We start from the raw sequence: 17,851 nt of genomic DNA on the forward strand, positions 1-17,851 counted from the left end.
CATATGACAATAAACAATCTTGAATCTTGAATCTTCTAAGACAGGGGAAGGATACACGGGAGGAGCTAGTTAATGATCTGAGTTGGGACCCCAGTTACCAAGAAAAGCATTATAACACACTGTAATGTATTAAGGTCCTGCAGTGCCGGCAAGGTTCTGGTGTACACGTCTGTTTACCAGTAAAAAACAGTGAACACTTGTATGACTTTGGCAAAGCTTGGAAAAATTAGATGTGGTCAAAATGTTACTTTTTGGAGCCTGTTTTAAATTATTATCCATACTGCTGAATACTAGTCTGCCTTTTGCAGACTAGTATTCAGCAGATCAAACAGAGTTCATTCGGAATAGGCACTCTACTATTGGGCCACTAACATTATAATTCTTAAAGTTCTTAAAATATGTAAAAGGGACTGATTTGAACTTTTAACTCTGAAAAGTCATTGAAATGTAGATAATTGAGAAACTTTTTGTTTGCTTTTGTGTATTGCTACTCCATGTTGGGGACATTCAGGCGTGCAGTTGTCTGTGGCCTCATGTCAATATTTGCATGTACTTGACTGATGATGCAGGTTTTATTTATTGAATTATTGTAAAAAAAAAAATTGGGGGGGGGCATTTGACATATGTTCGTTGTTTCACTGTTGATTGCATATGTCAAAAAAACTTAAACACATGTTTAAAAAAAAAAACAATACAAATTTTTTGGTATCAACTCGACTTGACGTGTTTGGAGGCGGACAAATGCAAAATGTGAGCCCAATGACACCATCCTGACTGTCAAACACCGAGGTGGAAATATTCTGCTTTGGGGCTTTTTTTCTGACCCAAATCCCTAATGAGATGTGTAAAACCCTGCTGATCAACAATAAGAACTTATGTGCAAGCCAACAAGGGTTTTCCTTCAAATCACATTTTGCACCGGGATCAACTACTTATTTCCCTTAACTACATAAATATAGACTTTTTTTATGATTTTTTGTAGCATTATACATACATACGGTATATATATGTTAAAATAAAACTACTTTAAAACTGCTTGACTGTTTACATATCTGCTAGGGTGTAAACTTAATAAGCAGGGGCACACACACACACACACACACACACATTGTTACGAACAACAAAAACGCATACCTTTAGATAAATGGTTCATTGAATAATCAAATCACATACAACATGTAAGATTTATGGTGCACGCACACAAGCACTCTCACACACACACAGACACACACACACACAAACACACACACCAAAAAATTTTGCCCAATTCATCATGTGAATTCGGTTAAACTGTTGCAGCCATTGTGAGAGTGATGTGGTTTTGCGTGAAAAGGAAGTAATATAGGTGTTAAAACTTTGGACCACAAAATAAAAACAAAACATTTAGGACTTGTGCCTCAGATTCTAGACAGCATGTTTAAACATTTAATAGCAGGTAAAAATAATGTTGATACAATTATTTATCTACTTATTTAGAACCGAGAACCAATCATAGTTTTAAATTAAGCTTTGAATGCGGTGGTGTACCTGATACTACTTTCAAAATGGGAAGCAACACAGCTCCTACTTTGTTGAACCCGCAAACCACAAAGGTAGTTTTTATTCCTATAAGCGAGGCCCCGAGTTTCACATCAAGGGGAACCGTCACAGTTTGCGTGAAAGGTAGAGGACAAACGTGGTCTTTGCAAACAGCCTTTATGTCGGTAAAACAAATGGCTGACCAAACAGTCAAGACAAAAGTGAATACGCCATTTCCATTTGTGCAACATTTTTTATTACAGTATTTCCTTAAAGGACAATACTATAAAATGTAAACAAGTAGATACAGTATACTAGTAGAGAGTTGTATAGTAGTACAGATTCACTGTCCACTAAAAACGACACAACCCACAGCCATTGTTGTCTCAATAGCTGGCAAAATAAGTAATATATTTTGTCCAGCCCACTGTCATGCATGGTGGTGGATGCATCATGGATTTGAGCCGGCACTATTGTCCATTGAAAAAATATAATAAAAAATAGTTGCAAAAGTTTGAGGGATTTACTCGCTTCGGTGAGATGCTGTTTGATATTACATTTCTAATGACATTGTCTTTAAATACCTATTTTATCCACCCTGATAACTGTAAACCAAAGTGTTCTTAAACTTTTTTGTAAATGATTTTCCATGACTTCTTCAAAACCTTATACTGAATTTTCATGACTCAAAGATATTCTTTTTCTTAATGCGACATTCAACTAGTAAATATCATAACAGTATTATTACATTACTATGTACTGTACATACTATTGTTCTTGTGGTACTGACTTCAAACATGAAGAGAAAGAGATTTTTTTGGCATCAGTTTTGAAAATACCAAGCTCTACTTTGCTAGTTTTTTTTAGGAAATCTGTTAAGATTACCGTAGTATTATTTCAGAAATTATTTGTACATTTCACAAAAAACACATTCATTTGAACAATGCATTATCCCTCTGTTGTTCTTGGTGGCCTTACTTCCTTTGCACCTGTGGTAGTGTTTCCTGTCACAGTGGCCCTTGGGCCCCCTCATACGCCCCACACTCAAACCGCAATCTTCGCAGTATCTCAAAAACACAAAAAAACTTTGCTCTACAGGCACAGCCTTGTAAAGGTGAATAATCGAACAAAGGGATTCCAATTTTTCATTCAACAGATTACTTTATAGATGGGATAGTGGTTGTGCTTTATATGTGTCCCTCCTGAATAAGTGAGGGTCTCTCGGGGGAAAGAGCGTTTATATTTGATGTGTTTAGTTCTTGGATGTGTTCATAAGGCTGCGGGTCGTGGCCATTGCTCTGCTGGTAATAGTTCACCAATTTTCTGGCAAACGCTGGCTCCACCTAAAATGAAATTATGTCTATGTGTTAAACAAGTCAAGTACTGCAGATTGGCATGATGCTTACAGGGAAGGGGCTTTTAAAGGGATTGTTTGACACACTTTAACACACTTCATAGTAAAGACAAAATTAAAAATGTACAAACCCTGTTTCCATATGAGTTGGGAAATTGTGTTAGATGTAAATAGAAATGGAATACAATGATTTGCAAATCCTTTTCAACCCATATTCAATTGAATGCTCTACAAAGATAAGATAGTTGATGTTCAAAATCATAAACTTTATTTTTTTTTTGCAAATAATAATTAACTTAGAATTTCATGGCTGCAACACATGCCAAAGTAGTTGGAAAGGGCATGTTCACCACTGTTTTCTTTTAACAACACTCAATAAACGTTTGGGAACTGGGGAAACTTAATTGTTGAAGCTTTGAAAGTGGAATTCTATCCCATTCTTGTTTTATGTAGAGCTTCAGTCGTTCAACAGTCCGTGGTCTCCGCTGTTGTATTTTACGCTTCATAATGCCCCACACATTTTCGATGGGAGACAGGTCTGGACTGCAGGCGGGCCAGGAAAGTATCCGCACTCTTTTTTTACGAAGCCACGCTGTTGTAACACTTGTCTTGCTGAAATAAGCAGGGGTGTCCATGATAACGTTGCTTGGATGACAACATATGTTGCTCCAAAACCTGTATGGACCATTCAGCATTATTGGTGCCGTCACAGATGTGTAAGTTACCCATGCCTTGGGAACTAATACACCCCCATACCATCACAGATGCTGGCTTTTGAACTTTGAGCCTATAACAATCCGAATGGTTATTTTCCTCTTTGTTCTGGAGGACACCACGTCCTCTGTTTCCAAATATAATTTGAAATGTGGACTCGTCAGACCAGAGAACACCTTTCCACTTTGCATCAGTCCATCTTAGGTGAGTGAGCTTGGGCCCAGCCAAGCCGGCGGCATTTCAGGATATTGTTGATAAATGGGTTTGGCTTTGCATAGTAGTTTTAACTTGCATTTACAGATGTAGCGACCAACTGTAGTTACTGATAGTGGTTTTATGAAGTGTTCCTTAGCCCATGTGGTGATATCCTTTACACAATGATGTCGTTTTTTGATGCAGTGCCGCCTGAGGGATCAAAAGTCCGTAATATCATCGCTAACTTGCAGTGATTTCTCCAGATTATCTGAACTTTTTGATGATTTTACGGACCGTATATGGTAAAATCCCTAAATTCCTTGCAATAGCTCGTTGAGAAATGTGGTTCTAAAACTGTTCGACAATTTGCGTACAAAGTGGTGACCCCCACCCCATCCTTGTTTGTGAATTACTTAGCATTTCATGGAAGCTACTTTTATACCCAATCATGGCACCCACCTGTTCCCAATTAACCTGCACACAAGTGGGATGTTCCATATAAGTGCTTGATGAGCATTCCTCAGCTTTATCAGTATTTATTGCCACCTTTCCCAACTTCTTTGTCACATGTTGCTGGCATCAAATTCTAACGTTGATGATTATTTGCAAAAAAAAAATGTTATCAGTATTTACTGCCACCTTTCCCAACTTCTTTGTCACGTGTTACTGGCATCAAATTCTAACGTTGATGATTATTTGCAAAAAAAAAATGTTATCAGTATTTACTGCCACCTTTCCCAACTTCTTTGCCACGTGTTGCTGGCATCAAATTCTAACGTTGATGATTATTTGCAAAAAAAAAATGTTTATCAGTTTGAACATCAAATATGTTGTATTTGTAGCATATTTAACTGAATATGGGTTGAAAAGGATTTGCAAATCATTGTATTCCGTTTATATTTACATCTAACACAATTTCCCTACTCATATGGAAACGGGGTTTGTAATCAATCATTCGCAAGAACAAAAGGTTGTCTTTCAAACGTGTAGTTTGTCAGAAACAACAGCTGGTTCAACCCTGATGGAGAAAATCAGTACTTTAAAAAAGAAGGTCTTACGCTGCTTTCACTTACTTTAAATAAATTGTATTCTTGTGTAATAGCTAAAGGATGTATTCAGTCACATGACTTTTGAACGCACGTAAACAAAGTGGTGGTCAACCAAACCAGCAAACAGCGTGCAAACTATCGAGATCTTACCACTATAAGTAGATAGAAGCAAAAAATATCAAATTATTGCCTTGTCAATTACAATTTCTTTTGCCCGTATGCGACCTGTATCAGATTTTTTTTACGTCAGTGTGAGCAGTGCAATTACGAATTTTTCATATCCGATAAAGGACCTTTTCGTATGTGGATATACATTGGTTACATGTGTGATGCGTCCTTAATATTATCGCGTCCGCGTTTAGGTCGCATTCGTCCAATTAGAATGTCACCAAAAAGCGATAAGCGTCATAATTATTCAGGAAAATAGATGGTTACGAAATAAATAGTTGACAACTAAGCAGAAAGCAGGTCAAAATAATTTGTTTTGATTTTGCGTTTGTAGAATTTAACTTTGCGTCTACAGCTCACTCACCACGATTGTTGCCTTGTTCTACGCGCCGTCACGAGTAAGCATTATCATTATCAAAGTATAAATATAAATCTCAACACTGTAAGTGCATTCATGATTGTTGGCTTTGGTAAAAGCTCAACTCTTTTAGGTTTTGTTCACATTTGTTTTCTTTTATTTACATAGAATCATTGAGTTGGTGCTTTACAAAACACTTCTAGCAAAAATGCTATTTGAACTCCAAAACAAGATAAAATACAAATAATATCAAAATAGAAAATACTGAACATTAAGAGTATATCAAAAAAACCTTTGACAAAGTGATCGCTGCAAATTCCTGCGTTCTTCAACTCTTCTCCTTAAAGTGTGTGCCACTTCTCTCGTCATTGTTTCATAAAATCTCACACTTTTTCGCCCATCTTGATTACCTCTCGATGAACTCTGAAGAAACCTTTCTACCTTTTGCAATGTGAACGATTCCATCAGCCTAAAATATGCAAGCATAGGGAATTTCTTTTTTGAGAAAGGCGAAATGCCGCCCAGAACGCCTTGAGAACAGACAATCGTTGGATCACCACTTCGAGTCTCGAGTATATAATGAACCAGACGGGATGTCAGGTAAATACAACTTACTGCCATAAAGTTATGTGGAAAAAAAACGTCCAAGTTTTCAGAACCAAATGAGCCAAATGTATTAATCCCACAAAGTCCCCGTAAATAAATGGTTTTGAGCTGAATCTCTGTCACGTGTGAGTACCTGTGCTGTGATCATCTTTTTTGGCCTCTGTGGGGTGGGATACTCATCTCCAAAACATAGAACCACCTGGTGTTTGGGTAGATGTCGTCCATTGTTGACAAAATCTTGAAACTCTGAATGAAGGGACACACAAGCATCATTATAAACACATCAAAAATTAAGAAAATGCCCCAGTGGCTTACAACAAACATTTTGTTTCCCCTCGTGACATTTTCCAAGACAACATATCTGCTACTGAGCTTGGAGGAAATGCAGGGGCGTGAAATGGTACAGAAAACACCATCTAGTCATATTTCTGGTCAACCACAGGAGGTGAGTGGGGGGTCCCCGCGTTGCCCCTGATAAGAACGTATGAGCTGCCTTAACACTGACAGGGACTTACCATCTCTAAACACCTTCACCATTATTATCATCATCATCGGTACTGTCAGTAAATTGCATTAAATGCCAGATTACATGCAGACACACCGTAGGATGACAAACGGCCTTTATTCAGATGGAATGAATTCATTTTAAACAGAATAAATTCTGGTGCTGTTAAATCATTTTACATACAAGGATAGATACTAACAAATAGAAGCCGTAAAAACTTTGAGAGGATACTGAATAAAATAAGTGGTAAAGCAATTGAGAGTTGAGAGCACTAAATTCCTTGGAGTATACATACAGTGGGGCAAACAAGTATTTAGTCAGCCACCGATTGTGCAAGTTCTCCCACTTAAAATGATGACAGAGGTCTGTAATTTTCATCATAGGTACACTTCAACTGTGGGAGACAGAATGTGGGAAAAAAATCCAGGAATTCACATTGTAGGAATTTTAAATAATTTATTTCTAAATTTATGGTGGAAATTAAGTATTTGGTCAACCATTCAAAGCTCTCACTGATGGAAGGAGGTTTTGGCTCAAAATCTCACGACACATGGCCCCATTCATTCTTTCTTTAACACGGATCAATCGTTCTGTCCCCTTAGCAGAAAAACAGCCCAAAAGCATGATGTTTCCACCCCCATGCTTCACAGTAGGTATGGTGTTCTTGGGATGCAACTCAGTATTTTTCTTCCTCCAAACACAGCGAATTGAGTTTATACCAAAATGGATACATGGATGATACAGCAGAGGATTGGGAGAATGTCATGTGGTCAGATGAAACCAAAATATAACTACCTATGATGAAAATTACAGACCTCTGTCATCATTTTAAGTGGGAGAACTTGCACAATCGGTGGCTGACTAAATACTTTTTGCCCCACTGTAGATGGATTTATACATTTCAAAAGCCATATTGAATAGTTAATGAATACATTATCTAAATATATTGGTTTACACTCAAAATTGAGGCACTTTCTTCCCTTTAACACTCTGCTAATTCTGTATCGGACACTATTTAAACCACATTTAACTATTGCAATGTCGTATGGTGTAACACGTATCCCAGTTATGCTAAAAAAAATGGAGATTCTTCAGAAGAAAGTCATACGTCTTATATCACGGGCAAATTTTAATGCTCCCTCAAATCCCCTTTTTTATGGGTACAATCTTCAGAAGTTTAAGGAGTGCAACATATTTCACTGTGCTTGCATTATGTATAACATAGTACATGGATTAAATTCTAGACTCTGCCAGCTCATTCCAGTGACCACTACTTCTCATAAACACGACACTAGAAGTAAACTTTTAATGAGAGGGAAAAATCGTCATCTAAAGCAGTGTTTCCCAACCACCGGGCCGCGGCTCAATTGGTACCGGGCCGCAGAATAATTTTTTATTAATTTGAAATGTTTTTAACATATATATATATATATATATATATATACATATTTTTTTTATTAAATCAACATAAAAAACACAAGATACACTTACAATTAGAGCACCAAACCAAAAAAACTCCCTTTTTCATGACAAAAACATCCCCTTTTTCATGACAAAGAAAAAAAATAAAAATAAAATCCTACCCATTCTTTTTTTATTCATAAATTAAATTGTAAATGGGTATTTGGTGGGTAGATTTTTAAATGTATAGTATTGTATATGATGTATATTTTAACTGTGGGATCCTGTCCATAAACTGTGTGCTTCTAGGGATAACCTTTTTGAAGAACGGACTCTGATATTAACAAAAGAAACAATAATGAAATACAAAACTATGTACGTCTGTCTGCAAATGAATAAATAAATAAAACAAATACGTTGTATGTTATGTTAACATTGCGACACAATTGGCGCCAATTTCCCTTCTACGCAAATTCTTGAAAGTAACACAATAGAAATGTTTTCCTCAACATGATAAATAAGTACTTTAAATGCAAACAGTTGCCAGAGTATTCAAATTCAAAACATCATGTTTGAACAAATTAGTGCCAATTCGTCATCGTTCGTGCTCATTTTTAAGTAGGCGTGTTTTTACCTGAACTCGCAAGTATAGGCCATCATTGCGATATCCAATGACGAGAAAAATCACATAAATATTCCTGAATTACTTGTTTTTTTTCTTCTGCACCAACAGCTTGGTATTACGTTCAAAAATATACTGACAACTTACTTATATTAGCCAAGCCTGCTAAATGCATCGTAAATTAGCCAATACTAACATGTTCTTCTTCGCCCTACTATAGACAAGTCGATAGCACAACACTGTAGTACCGTGCTGCCCCCTGTTGACATGGAGAAAAATGCGTATTTCAACCTATATTCAATTGATTAGACTGCAAAGACAAGCTACTAAATAATAGAACTGGAAAACTTTATTTTTTACAAACATTAGCTCATTAGGAATTTGATGCCTGCAACATGTTTCAAAAAAGCTGGCACAAGTGGCAAAAAAGACTGACAAAGTTGAGGAATGCTCATCAAACACTTATTTGGAACATCCCATTGGTAAACAGGCTAATTGGGAACACGTGGGTGCATGGTTGTAAAAGCAGCTTCCACGAAATGCTGTGTTATTCACAAACAAGGATGGGGTGAGGGTCACCACTTTGTGAACAAATGCCTGAGCAAATTGTTTAAGAACAAAATTTCTCATCCAGCTATTCCAAGGAATTTAGGGATTTCACCATCTACGGTCTGTAATATTATGAAAGGGTTCATAGAATCTGGAGAAATCACTGCACGCAAGCGCAAAACTGAAAATCAACATTGAATGCTCGTGATCTTTGATCCCTCAGGCGGTACTGCATCAAAAACCGACATCGGTGTGTAAAGGATATCACCACATTGGCTCGGGAACACTTCTGAAAACCACTGTCAGTAACTACAGTTTGTCGCTAAATCTGTAAGTGCAAGTCAAAACTTTACTATGCAAAGCCAAAGCTATTTATCAACAACACCCAGAAACGCCGCCGGCTTCGCTGGGCCCGACCTCATCTAGGATGGCCGGGTGCAAAGTGTAGTCTGGCGAGTCCACATTTCAAATTGTTTTTGGAAACTGTGGACATCGTGTCCTTCGGACCAAAGAGGAAAAGAACCATCCAGACTGTTCTAAGCGCAAAATTCAAAAGCCACAATCTGTGATGGTATGGGGGTGTATTAGTGACAAAGGCATGGGTAACGTACACATCTGTGAAGGCACCATTAATGCTGAAAGGTACATACATACAGACAATGCCAAGCCACATTCTGCACATGTTACAAAAGTATGGCTTCGTAGAAAAACAGTGCAGGAACTAGACTGGCGTGCCTGTACTCCAGACCTGTCACCCGTTGAAAATGTGTGCCGTAATATGAAGCATAAAATAGAATGGGAAAGAATTCCACCTGAAAAGTTTCAAAAATTGGTCTCTATAGTTCGCAAACGTTTACTGAGTTTACACCTGTGGATTTTCCAATTAAGTGTTTGATGAGCATTCCTCAACTTTATCAGTATTTATTGCCACCTTTCCAAACTTCTTTGTCACGTGTTGCTGGCATCAATTTCTAAAGTTAATGATTATTTGCAAAAAGTTTATCAGTTTGAACATCAGATATGTTGTCTTTGTAGCATATTCAACTGAATATGGGTTGAAAATGATTTGCAAATCATTGTATTCCGTTTATATTTACATCTAACACAATTTCCCAACTCATATGGAAACGGAGTTTGTAACACAGTGGTAAAAATGTCCCTGTGACATTTTTTTTGCAATGTGTTGCTACCATTAAATTCTAAGTTAATGATTATTTGAAAAAAAAATAAAGTTTCTCAGTTTGAACATTAAATATCTTGTCCTTGCAGTCTATTCAATTGAATATAGGTTGAAAAGGATTGGCAAATCATTGTTTACACAACATGCCAAATTCATTGGTTTTGGGGGTTGTATTTCTGCTTTACCCTCACCTAGCAATATCCTTTATTTATACTCGCAATGTTTTTGTGCAAATCATTGTATTCTGTTTTCATTTACAAATTACACAGCCTGCCAACTTTCCTGGTTTTGGGTTTTGTTCCATATTTGGACTATCTAACATCTTTTTCCTCACCAATTAGAAACTGCTGGGTGTCAAACAGTTTGCAGGGCTGCTCCTTCTCCAGCTTATTGGGTTTATCCATGTAAGGAGCGAGGGGTCCCTCCCAGAATACGCGTCCTTGACAAAGGCGCAGGGCGTACAGCCCATCCGGTGTCATCCATAGAAGCACTCCCCTCTCCAGGATACTAGAAAGCCTCTCTGCACCCTGCCTTTGAGACTCGGGGAACGGGAATGGGAAGGGAACAACATCGGCCCCGCTGTGAAATTTGTCCTGCAGGCATGGTGAAGAGGATGACGACGATGAGAAGGAGGGCAAAGGCGGGGTGATCCGACAACCTTCCAGGCTGGTGGTGGTCACCTCTTTGACCAGAGACTCTCTGTAGAATAAGGACACGTGCAGGCTAAAATCTAGAAGAAAGAGACGTTGTTGTTTAAACTGTATGCAAATATTTGTACTGTCAGTTATAGTGTGTTGACCTCTAAAGATGTTGCTGTGGTCCAGATTATACAAAAGAGGTTGTGGCTCAGACACAAAGGGGTGGAGGGAGAACTGAAAACCTGTGAAGTGAAACAGAAAGGCTTCGATGACATCGTGCTCGTCAAGTTTTACTACCCGTTGCGTTTCTTACCACTTTCTGACTGGGACTCAGGCCACGGCCGGCTGAATGATGAAGAGAAGTACTGCAGCTCTCCATAAGGTCCACGGTGATGCACGGGAGGAACATGTTGCTCTTCTGGCAGCTTGAAATCTCTCCAGTCTCTTCTCTCATGGGAAACCATATAGGTTTGTACCTGGGGGAGGAGAGACAATACTTACTGTACATGTGTGTGTTTTTTCTAAAACAGATTGTATCGGAATGTACAGTAACGTATTTTCGAGGCCATAGGGCGCACCGGATTATAGGGTGCACTGCCAAAGAAGGAGAAAATTAACAAAAACTTCCTTATGGTCTACATAACATGTAATGGTGGTTTTTTGGTCAAAATATTGCATAGATTATGTTTTACACATCATCTTCAAGCCGCTTTCTGACAGTTGCTTCAGGATGCGCCGTTTTGTGGGGGGTCTTATTTACGTGGCACACCTTCGACAGCGTCTTTTCTCCGTCATCTTTGTTGTAGCGGTGTAGCGTGCAAGGACGGGAGTGGAAAAAGTGTCAAAAGATGGAGCGAACTGTTTTAGAGACATTCAGAATTTACTTCAATCAATAACGGAGCAGCATCTTCTCAACCCTGGCTCACTAGTGCAATAACGCTGGAAATGTGTCCCATGAAAAACCGTCCGACCGAAACTCTCTAATAAATAATGTTCCACGGGTGAATTATGTAAACTCATTATACCAGTATGTTTTAGCGCTTTCATGGCGAGTTTACTGACAGATATTAGAAATGGCAACAGCGGAGGGTGAATGTCCCATACAAGAAGATACAGAAAAAGAAGTAGGCTTATCGACTACGGAGTTGGCACAGACCACAAAGGCGGACATTTGCAATTTTTCTGAACTTATGCAGATCCCAAATACAGATTAGCAGGAACCAGAAGGTCAGAAAAGTTGCTTTTGCATAATATTGCGAAACAAAACGCAAGATATTATGTATTACCTTATACACACACCATAATAATACTTGTACGTTGAAGCACAGTACAATCCATCAAGCGGTGTGGCTTCATAATTTACCAAAGTCGTATTAAATCATTTTCATAGATTTTTGACACTGTGTGTAATGTTCTATATTTTCAATGGAACATATAAAATGTTGGTGTTGTTTACTTGAGTCATATTGCAGTCTACATGTATCTCTTATGTGTGACTACCATCATATTGCAGGCTACATGTAACTCTTGTGTTTTGGTCACAATTATCATTACACCAAAAATAATGGTTTCGAGGTCCTTAAGCAAAACCAGAATTATTCTGTACATTAGGCTCACCGGGTTGTAAGGCACACTGTCGAGTTTTGAGGGGGGGAAAAGGGATTTTAAGTAAGCCTTATAGTCTGGAAAATATGGTACTTACTTGGCTGTGCAGAGCTGAGTAAGGCGGTTTAAAATCAAAGGAATGCGATGCGTCCTCAACACTGCTCATCCTTGCCCCTGTTACTGCACCTGGATTAGAGCCAAACATACAAAAATATACCACATTTATTTTTAAAGGTCTTTTGTAAATGTGACTGTAATGTGTGGCACCACTGTTATGATCCGTCGCCCGGATCATACATGGTTTTGGTTTTTGAGTTATTTTGTGTGTTTTCGATCGTTTTGGACTCTTCCGATCCCTAGTTTTGCTCTTCCTTGTTTGTTCCGTTACCATGGTTTCTGATTTGTCCCACCTGCTCTTGTTTTTACGCGCACCGGTGTCTTGATTATTGCGTCAGTATTTAAGCCTGCCTTTTTCATTAACTCGTCCTCGTCTCGTACGTTTTGCTACACGCAATCAATGATTTCGTGGACTCCCCTCTATGGTAACATACTGCCTTGAACTTGCTAGTTTTCTCGATAAGCTCTCCTCGTACTGTGACGCTTGGCAGGCATCGTGATGTGAGTGGTGCTCCTCATGGATACAAATCGGGCTCGGACACAGCGTACAGGTAAGAAGTATCGTTTTAGTAAAACTAAATCTGTGTGTAACACAAACTGTTTGTGTTCACAAGTGACGACTCGGTTTCTGTATTTGAACTCGCTAGCTTCCACGCTTAGCCTTTTGTGTTTTCTAGTTCATATGCTAGCTCTTTGTTTTACCTGTTGTGCCTCGTGCAAGTGTTTTTTTGTTTCTCTAGCTCACATGCTAGTAGTTCTTTGTTTGCCTTTTTCTGCCTAGCACCAGTGTTTTTGTTCTTAGCCTGTTTTTAGTTTTTAATAAAATGATACTTCTTACCTGTACGTTGTGTCCGAGCCCGATCTGCATCCAGGAAGAGCACCACTCGCATCACGATGCCCGCCAAGCGTCACAGTACGAGGAGAGCTTATCGAGAAAACTAGCAAGTCCAAAGCAGTATGTTACCATAGAGGGGAGTCCACGAAGTCATCGATTGCCTGTAGCAAAACTTAAGAGACGAGGATGAGTAAATGAAAAAGGCAGGCTTAAATACTTACGCAATAATCAAAACACGTGCGTAAAAACAAGAGCAGGTGGGACAAATCCGAAACCATGGTAACGAAACAAACAAGGAAGAACAAAACTAGGGATCGGAAGAGTCCAAAACGATCGAAAACACACAAAAGGACTCAAAAACCAAAACCATGGATGATCCGGGCGGCGGATCATAACAACCACTTCAAAAAAACAACTTTGTAAAAAAAAAAAACAAAGGAAAAAAAAGAGGGTTCACTACACGTCCTATTATAAGGTCAGTAGCAATGTTTAAATTCAGAGGTTGTGGCCTTTACAAGAACCCAGCCCATGGGGTCGACAAAGTGTAAGTCCTGGTGAGAGTCCTAAATGAATTGGGACGGTCTGGCCTACGAAACACTTCCCCGTAAGTTGTGCCCTCCCTTACATTTACATCACATATCTGCTGCTCAGTTGGCGAGGTTGAATAATGACCAACTTAAGAGAAGAAAGTCGCAACGTTTATGTGTTCCCTTGGTCTTTTTTGTAGCGGTGTGGCGTGCAAGGACAGGAGTGGAATAAGTGTCAAAAGATGGAGCTAACTGTTTTAATGACATTCAGACTTTAATTCAATCAATAACGGAGCAGCATCTTCTCATCCGTGCCTCACTAGTGCAACAACAACGCCGGAAATAAGTCACGTGAAAAACCTTGCAACCGGAACTCTCTAATAACTAAAGTTCCGTGGGTGAATCATGTTAACTCACTACACTGGTATGTTTAAGCACTTCCATAGCGAGATATAAGTTAGAACTTCACACTAATTTATATTAGAACTGGCAACAGCGCAGGATGAATGCCTCATAACAAGAAGATAAAGAAAAAGAAGAAGCGTCTCGAATACGGTGACTGCACGGACTACAATGGCAAAAATGTTCAGGATTTATGCAAATCCCAAATACATATCAGCAGGACCAGAAGGTAAGAAAAGTTGCCAAAATATGTCTGTTAATGGGCGCCATTTTGCTGTCCTTATACACACACCATAATAATACTCGTATGTCTGACTATCAAGACCTCAATGGTGGAACAGGCAAAGGATGATTAATAACCCTATGGAGCGTCACAATGGCTGGGATGGCGGATGAAGGCTGTAGCAGAAAAGGGTCCCCAGTCGTCTTTGACTCCATGCCACTGGACCCTGACCCGGATCTGTCAAGGATCGTGTGGTATGCACCAGTCTCCCCACGTTAAACAAAGTCACGCACAGGCATCCTCCATAAAGGGATACCCCTCCCCCCCCTCTACCAGGAGAATTGTCATATTTGCTTCGAGTGACCGCCGATGATGTCTGACAATAAACCAACTTATGAAAGTCGTAAGAAAACATTTTGACACATTTTTGAGCGCAGTGTGTAACGTTTTATATTCTCAATGGAACTTTTAAAGTTTTGGTGTTGGTTAGTGGCATCATATTGCAGTCTACACATATCTCCTATGTGTGACTGCCATCTACTGATCACACTTATCATTAGACCATGTACCAAATAAAACTGTTTTGAGGTCGGTAAGCACTACCAGAATTATTCCGTACATTACGCGCACCGGGCTATAAGGCAGACTATCGATTTTTGAGTAAATGGAAGGATTTTAAGTGCGCCTCATAGTCCGAAAAATGCGGTAAATTGAGTTTCCACTATAAATGTAAAAAAAAAAAGTGGATAAAGTGCACAATAACGCTTGTTGGAGCCACACACTTGGCATTGAAGCTGACCAAAATCATTTGAAAAACAAGCACCTCTGAGTCGTGTTTAAAATAATATGCATGTTGCGAAATATATAACTGTTGTCTTGGCAAACCTGTGTCATAGGTCATGTATATACTCAGAAATTTAGCTTTTTTTTTTTTTTTTACCAGTGCCACAGAAGAGTGACTATATTGTTTGATGATGGCCCAGATATAGTTACGCAAGACTGTACTATTGCTAACGAAAACTCTTCTTCAAAAAAAACAGCTAGTAAGTTATTTTTGGTACGGACTTCCTTTCTGCTTCCTGCTGCATCAGAATTGACTGCTCTACTGCATCAACAAAGATGTCACCTCTCTTGGCTCCCTCCGGAATGATCCTGTAGACTTTGTAAGGCTCCGAGATGTCCAGTTGGCTTCTCTCTGTCAGCTCGTCGAAGTCATTGCTTTTATTGAGAGCGCAGCGCAGTCTTGTTTTCCATGTGGGGGGGTCTGGCTTGTCCACACCTTCCTTGTATTTCCCCTTGAACAAAGCCCACGCCTGAAACAGTCGCGGAATAAAATCAATCATCTAAAAGGTTGTAACTATGATAAGAGAAATCACACATCCTGAGATCCGACCTTAAAGAGTGCGGCGTCCTCCTCTCTGTTGTAGTCCTGCTTGCCCGCATGCTTCCAGGGAATCCTGAAGATTGTTTTCTCCGTGTTCTCCCAAACCAGGCCCGGGTATCTCTTGCTGTCAATCTGATCGATCAGCCATTGCCTCAGTTTGCCGTTGCAACAACTGACCACCGGGCCGTTGACTTCTTCAAAGTGCATCTCTGTGGGAAGAAATCCCATGGTGCGTTTATCATTATTGTTGATTAAAAAGAGCACAGGTGTGTTTTTCATCACAGAAAAAAAAGATTACTTTAGCCTTTATGTAAACCTTATACAAATATTTCATTTCTCAACACATACAAGGTAGTGTAGTGTAGTGTAGTGTACAGTATTCACTTTTTACCCACATTTTGTTATGTTACAGCCTTATTCCAAAGTGGAGTAAATATTTATTTTCCTCAAAATTTAACTGACAATACCCCACACCAACAATATCAAACTTTTTTTCCCTTTGAATTTAGCAGATTTACTAAAAAATTGGATATCCCATATGAATGATAAATGGGTTGTACTTGGATAGCGCTTTTCTACCCTCAAGGTACTCAAAGCGCTTTGACACTACTTCCACATTTACCCATTCACACACACATTCACACACTGATGGAGGGAGCTGCCATGCAAGGCGCTAACCAGCACCCATCAGGAGCAAGGGCGAAGTGTCTTGCTAAGGTCACAATGAACGTGACGAGGTTGGTACTAGGTGGGGATTGAACAAGGGACCCTCGCACGCCCACTCTTCCACTGCGCCACGCTGTCCCTATAAATAAGTATTCCCAGCATTTATTCAATACTTTGTTGATGCACCTTTGGCAGCAATCACAGCCTCAAGTCTGTGTGTTTGAATACGATGCCATAAGCTTGGCACACCTGTCGTTGTGCAGATTCACCCTATTCTTCTTTGCAGCACCTATCAAGCTCCATCAGTTTGGAAGTGTATATATATATATATATATATATATATATACATATATATATATGTATATATATATATATATATATATATATATATATATATATATATATATATATATATATATATATATATCTCCAGGGTGTACTCCGCCTTCCGTCCGAATGCAGCTGAGATAGGCTCTAGCACCCCCCAAGACCCCGAATGGGAAAAGCGGTAGAAATGGATGGATATATATATATATATATATATATATATATATATATATTAGGGCTGTGAATCTTTGGGTTGATTCGATTCTTGGGGTCACGATTCGATAATATATCGATTTTTTCGATTCGATTCGATTCGATTCTCGATTCAAAAACGATATTTTTCTGACTCAAAACGATTCTGTATTCATTCAATACATAGGATTTCATTAGGATCTACCCCAGTCTGCTGACATGCGAGCAGAGTAGTATATATTTTTTTTAAAAGCTTTTATAATTAAAAAGGACAACGTTTTATCAACTGATTGCAATAATGTATATTTTTTATATCTATTAAACAAACCAAAAATATGACTTATTTTATCTTTGTGAAAACATTGGACACAGTGTGTTGTCAAGCTTATGAGATGCGATGCAAGTGTAAGCCACTGTGACACTATTGTTCTGTTTTTGTTTTTTTTAATAAATGTCTAATGATAATGTCAATGAGGGATTTTTAATCACTGCTATGCTGAAATTATAACTAATATTGATACTGTTGTTGATAATATTCATTTTTGTTTCATTACTTTTGGTTTGTTTTGTGTCGTGTTTGTGTCTTCTCAATTGCTCTGTTTATTGCTGTTCTGAGTGTTGGATTGCATTGTTATGGTATTGCTGTGTATTTTTTTGTTGGATTGATAAAAATAAAAAAAAAGTTTGTTTTTTTTTTTATATCGATTTTTTAAAAA

At 38.6% G+C, this 17,851-nt stretch overlaps 1 protein-coding gene across 2 annotated transcripts in view; it reads right to left on the minus strand.

Annotated features, from left to right (window-relative positions):
• Positions 1–1,751: 1,751 nt before the first annotated feature.
• Positions 1,752–17,851, minus strand: part of irf4a (interferon regulatory factor 4a) — a 19,677-nt gene continuing 3,577 nt past the window's right edge. The window contains exons 2-9 of one of the 2 annotated variants that reach the window (XM_061920251.1): positions 15,960–16,159; positions 15,693–15,879; positions 12,560–12,648; positions 11,171–11,333; positions 11,019–11,099; positions 10,554–10,949; positions 6,096–6,208; positions 1,752–2,861 (exon numbers count right to left, since the gene is read on the minus strand). In XM_061920251.1, coding sequence (XP_061776235.1) covers positions 2,706–2,861; positions 6,096–6,208; positions 10,554–10,949; positions 11,019–11,099; positions 11,171–11,333; positions 12,560–12,648; positions 15,693–15,879; positions 15,960–16,157 — 1,383 coding nt within the window. In that variant the 5' untranslated portion in view covers positions 16,158–16,159 and the 3' untranslated portion in view covers positions 1,752–2,705. Of the gene's footprint in view, positions 2,862–6,095; positions 6,209–10,553; positions 10,950–11,018; positions 11,100–11,170; positions 11,334–12,559; positions 12,649–15,692; positions 15,880–15,959; positions 16,911–17,851 lie in introns of those variants that run through there. The other variant, XM_061920250.1, reaches the window with a different exon arrangement.

This window comes from Nerophis ophidion, linkage group LG14 (genome assembly GCF_033978795.1).
Source record: "Nerophis ophidion isolate RoL-2023_Sa linkage group LG14, RoL_Noph_v1.0, whole genome shotgun sequence".
In the NCBI taxonomy this organism is placed as follows: domain Eukaryota; kingdom Metazoa; phylum Chordata; class Actinopteri; order Syngnathiformes; family Syngnathidae; genus Nerophis; species Nerophis ophidion.